Here is a 4,865-nt window from a genome sequence, read left to right as displayed (position 1 = left end):
TACCAGTATTTTCAAAGCTCATTCTTCTTTGTTTCTTTCTTTTTTTTTTTTTCATCTCAGTTCTTTAGAACTGGGATAGAATATAGATCAAAAGATTGGAAAGGGAGGTTCATGCTAATGTTGGGTTTGGGGTCTTTAATTTAAAAAAGACACCTCACCCAACAGTTGAACCTTTAAGATATGGACAGGAGTCATTTGGGGGGATAGTAAATACAGAAGTTTAGGTAATTTAATGGAAAACAAAATAATATGAAGGAAAAAAAAAAAAGATGAAGTGGCAGGTAGAATTCTATAATAAATACTTGGAAATGGGTAAAGACAAATGGCTGTGAATTCAATGTTTCAGCCTTCAAAAGGATGGCAAGATAGCTGCCAGAAAATAGGGATAGTTAAAGGTGAGACACCAAACAGAGGGTGATGAATCTGTGTCTCCACTTGACTGTGGTTTTGTGATCCACCTGAAAGGATCAATAGCAGCAGAGTCCCACACAGTTCTGTACAACTTTAGCATTTACAGATAAAACCAGGTGTCACTTGGCAAAGTTCTGAAAGCAATATAATGAGATCAGTTACTGTCAGGTAAATTAAATTCTGTGGGGACAACCCTATAAGGTCTTTACTTCCCTCCTTGAAAATGGAGAAAATGTTACTTCTGATGAGCAGTGTGTGAGCTCAACAGAAACATGAAGACGACAGGCAGCAGAGGCAAGGAGATGGAAAGAAAACAATGCAAGGAGATGAAAAGAAGACAAATAGGATTGCTTTCATTTCAAAAAAACCCAAACAAAATACATGGCTGGCAATGTAAAATGAAAACATCATAGAAAACAGAAGGCACAACACTGATCTTGTTTTGCAGTACAAAAATAAGGGAACAACAACTGAAACTAAGGCAACCAATGTAAAAATGGTCATCTTTTTCCAAGATAAAACATAAGTGACCTGCAGGAATCGCAGGCTTGAGCTAAAACTCCAAGCTTAAAACAGTTTAAAAAGGACTACAGGTATCTAGTTATGCTGCTGAGAATAACAGTAACATATAAACCCAGTAAACATTCTTGTTTGCCAGGCAAACCAACAATTAATCTGCCTATATTTAAAAAGTAAATATCTTCCTGTGGATAGATTGTTCCATTTGCCCATTTTTAGCCCCTTCACATCTTTTTCTGAAGCATCTGGTCCACGGTATTCTTAGATTTATGATATCTAATTAGCTGGAGTATTGATCCAAAAATGCCTTTGCTTCTAAAAACACTTCCAAAGGTACAGAGACACTTTAGAGTCTCACATTTACAGTTGGCAGTTCAGATTTCAGGCCTACAGTGACACCTTCTTTCCCCCTACCCTGAATCTATCCCCAAAGACACACGCAGACCAACCCCAGCCTCTTTTCTGGGGCAGCAGGCACCAATACCTGGAATTTATTGTGCACTGTTTAATGGAAAGGGAAATGGAAAAGTCTCTTTAAATTTGCTTTCAGCAAGCATTTTCCCTTGAAATGTCATCAAAGTCATTCCAGATTCTTTTATATATTTCTTTGTTCTAGAGTTGATTTAGTTAAGGTGACACGCAGACCAACCCCAGCCTCTTTGCTGGGGCAGCAGGTACCAATACCTGGAATTTATTGTGCACTGTTTAATGGAAAGGGAGATGGAAAAGTCTCTTCAATTTGATTTCAGGGAGCATTTTCCCTTGAAATTTCATCAAAGTCATTCCATATTCTCTTATATATTTCTTTGTTCTAGAGTTGATTTAGTTAAGGTGGCTCAGGATTATTTCTTAGCCATTTAATTATGGGTATTTTAGGAGTAATAAGCTCCAAGAAATGAACCAGCTGTTCTCACATCCAGCCTCTCTGGCAGGTTGCTGACCAAAAGTGTAGCATAAACCAGAGGCAAGTGGAACTCCTTTGGAAACGATGGTTTCATAGGGGTCATCAGAAAGTTCCCTAGGTTCCTCCCTTCCACCCCCCCTCCCCAAATCTAAGCCAGTGGATGGGAATATTTGTAGGAACAACAAAACACCAGTTCTCATCTCCTTGGAGCAGACAAGGTTCTGGACAGCCTGGCATGTTTGTGGGGAAGGGGGCTCAGTGCCCACGCTGGGGGCTTGGTAGGAAGCACGTGAGCTGTTGTTTAAGACCTGCAGGGTGGCCACCTGGAATGAAAACACTGCTGCTGATACTCATAAGGCTATACAGTTTTTACACAAATAAAATAGTGACTTTATAGCTGTCCCTGGGAAAGAGATTATATAGTGGATATATGGGACTGTTCCATAATTAATCCCGGGTTTCAGCCAAACATGCTTACAAAGTTGTAAAAAAGAAAAAAAAAAAAGAAAAATCACATTTTCTGAGCCAATACCCTTTGAGTTCAGTGATCACAGGATGAAGACTGTATTAATACTCAGGTCTGCCCGTGATAAGGCAGAGGAAGAGCTGCCTGGGAGCTCACTTCTGCTCCTCTCCTCTTTGCAAGGCCCATTAAGATAAAACTCAGTAACAAAACAAAGCAGCTCATTCTGTTACAGGAGTAAACTTCACCATTAGTCATCTCATCTTTTGTGGTCTAATTGTAGGTAAAATTGCACAAACATGATGTCTAGAACTTCCAGTACATCTTGTTCTCATGGGCCTATAGTACAGACTGAAAAAGATCAAGGTATTTCTCTTAGTGACCAAATGAGGTTGGGAATCTATCAATTGATCATGACTCCATCCTAAAACTGATCAGTTTAAACTGAGCACAGGTCAATACAAACAACAGTCAATAGTTTCAGATGGAAAAAAAATCTCATCAGTTCCATGTCTAATGCTATAGCACATACTGTACAAATTGTTCTGCCACTGTCACTGGCAAATAAAATGGGACAAAAAGAGAAAACAGGTAAAGTAGCCTTGGAAAGATTGGTTCCTTCACGCTGGCACAGAGAAGCTGCCACGGCCCCTGGCAGAGCTGGGGATGCAGGGCTACCAGTCACATCAGTCTGGCACTTTGGAGAGGGTTTAAAAAGAAAAGAAAAGAGTATTTTACTAGTGCTTATTAAGATATAGCCTGGTCTGAGTTCCCAGTTTTCAGAATGAATAAAGTGTCTGCTGGCATCAATTAATGATCCACCTTTGTAATCATCTTCTGATGTGTTGACTAGCACTAGCACTGATGTGTTTGTTTTATTTTAAAGAAATAGGTCTTGAATTAATAATCTGCTAAAGATTCTCATTCTAATACATTTTACAAGAAAGTGCTTTTCCAGACAAATGTGATAAAATGGTTTTCTATGCTTTCTCTTAATTAGCTGCCTTTTTTCCTTATCATAATATGAAGACTTCATGATATTTTGTGGAAGATTATATTCATTTCTGAATTCTGAAGAGAGGTTTTCTTTATATTCTGCTGTGGGGGTTAGTTATACTTTGTATAATCACCAGGTGATGTTACATATCAACCCCACATCTCGACAAGTTTAAAAAGTGGTCAATTTACTGTGTGACTTTTTAAAAGTCTTTAGACCTCACTTCCTTGAAAGAGGTTCTGACAAGTGACCCATTGTCTACAGTAAAAATTTATCCATGTGGTACTTCAGTTTCTTTGTTGATCAGTTATTTCAAGGAAGGATTCTTTCTCATGAAGCAAAGTATGGGTGTTCTGATGCTACAACTCAGAACGGACTCAATGGCATGTCCATCAATACATGCAAGTCTGGACCTGTTCAAGACAAACCAGTGTGTCCCTGGTACCATTTACACCAGGCTGGCAGAGGGCTTATGGTCAAGGCAGGACGTTCTCCCTCTTACAAGGAATTCATAATTCTCCTCTTGCCACTACCTAATGTTGGGTTTTACTTCCTTTTCATCTGCTTCGTCCTCGCTGTCATCAACTTGCTGAATGACCAAGTCAGTTGACCCATCCTCCACAATCTCCACGTCAGATTTGTTGTCTTCCCCATAGTGCCACCTGGAATCTTTATCTCCATCCTGTGGGAACTCCAGGGGTGCTTCAGCCTCCAAGTCAATGCGAATACTGTCTATGCCAGCCTCAGCCAAGCACTCGTTGCAGAGTCTGTAACGTCTGGTCCCCTCCTGGACCACTTGTCCCGTGAGCTCAGTCACGTGGCGTTTGCATTTCCTGCAGATAGGTTTGCAAGCCTGATGGATCTGGGAAAATCAAAATGAACAGATTTGATAACGTCCCCGCGGAGTCGCGTAGCTGAAGCTGACAAAAAGTAGGGCTGGAGCAGCATCAAATGCCAGCACTAAGCTGGCATCAAACATGAGAAACGAAACCCCCACGAGGGCTGTAGCTGCCCACCTGAGCTCTACCACAGCCCTTCCCAAAGACATTCCCCCATTCCAGCTCCACTTCCACAAAACCACAGCGATTTTCTCCCACCTCTTCTCTCCCGGAGTCAAAGGCATCAACCAGACACCCTCGTGCCCTGCTCTGAGGGACAGATCTACAGGTCAAACAGCTCATGCAGTGACTAAAAATACCTACTGTTCGGAAATGGCTACTTAGGTGATCTAGCCTGCTAAAGCGTTTCCCACATGCCTCGCAGGGGTACGGCCGCTCCCCCGTGTGGCACCGCAGGTGCCGCTTCAGGTCCGCCTTCCTTTTCACCACGTGAGTGCAGAAGGGGCACTTGAACCTCATCCTGGGCAGATCATCTGTTAGAAAACAAGGGGATTGGGAAAAGAAATGAAAGGAATCGTACAATAGAATCCTTTAGGTTGGAAAAGATCTTGAAGGTCATCCAGTCCAATTGTCAAGCCAACACTACGTCCTCTGCTAAAACAGATCAGAATCTGTCAGGGTTGGAAGGGACCACAAGGATCCCCCAGTTCCAACCCCTCTGCCATGAGCAGG

General features: G+C 41.7%; 1 protein-coding gene across 2 annotated transcripts in view; it reads right to left on the bottom strand.

Annotated features, from left to right (window-relative positions):
• Positions 1-3,806: 3,806 nt before the first annotated feature.
• The window catches only part of LOC103774845 (zinc finger and BTB domain-containing protein 8A-like), a 3,105-nt gene continuing 2,046 nt past the window's right edge, over positions 3,807-4,865 (bottom strand). For both annotated transcript variants that reach the window (XM_008942276.1, XM_008942277.1), the window contains 2 exons: positions 4,497-4,666; positions 3,807-4,156 (listed from right to left, as the gene is read on the bottom strand). In XM_008942276.1, coding sequence (XP_008940524.1) covers positions 3,824-4,156; positions 4,497-4,666 — 503 coding nt within the window. In that variant the 3' untranslated portion in view covers positions 3,807-3,823. The remainder of the gene's footprint in view (positions 4,157-4,496; positions 4,667-4,865) is intronic.

The sequence above is a fragment of the Merops nubicus genome, unplaced genomic scaffold (genome assembly GCF_000691845.1).
Source record: "Merops nubicus isolate BGI_N331 unplaced genomic scaffold, ASM69184v1 scaffold17906, whole genome shotgun sequence".
NCBI classification, from domain to species: Eukaryota; Metazoa; Chordata; class Aves; order Coraciiformes; family Meropidae; genus Merops; species Merops nubicus.
This window is presented reverse-complemented; position numbering and strand designations above follow the sequence as displayed.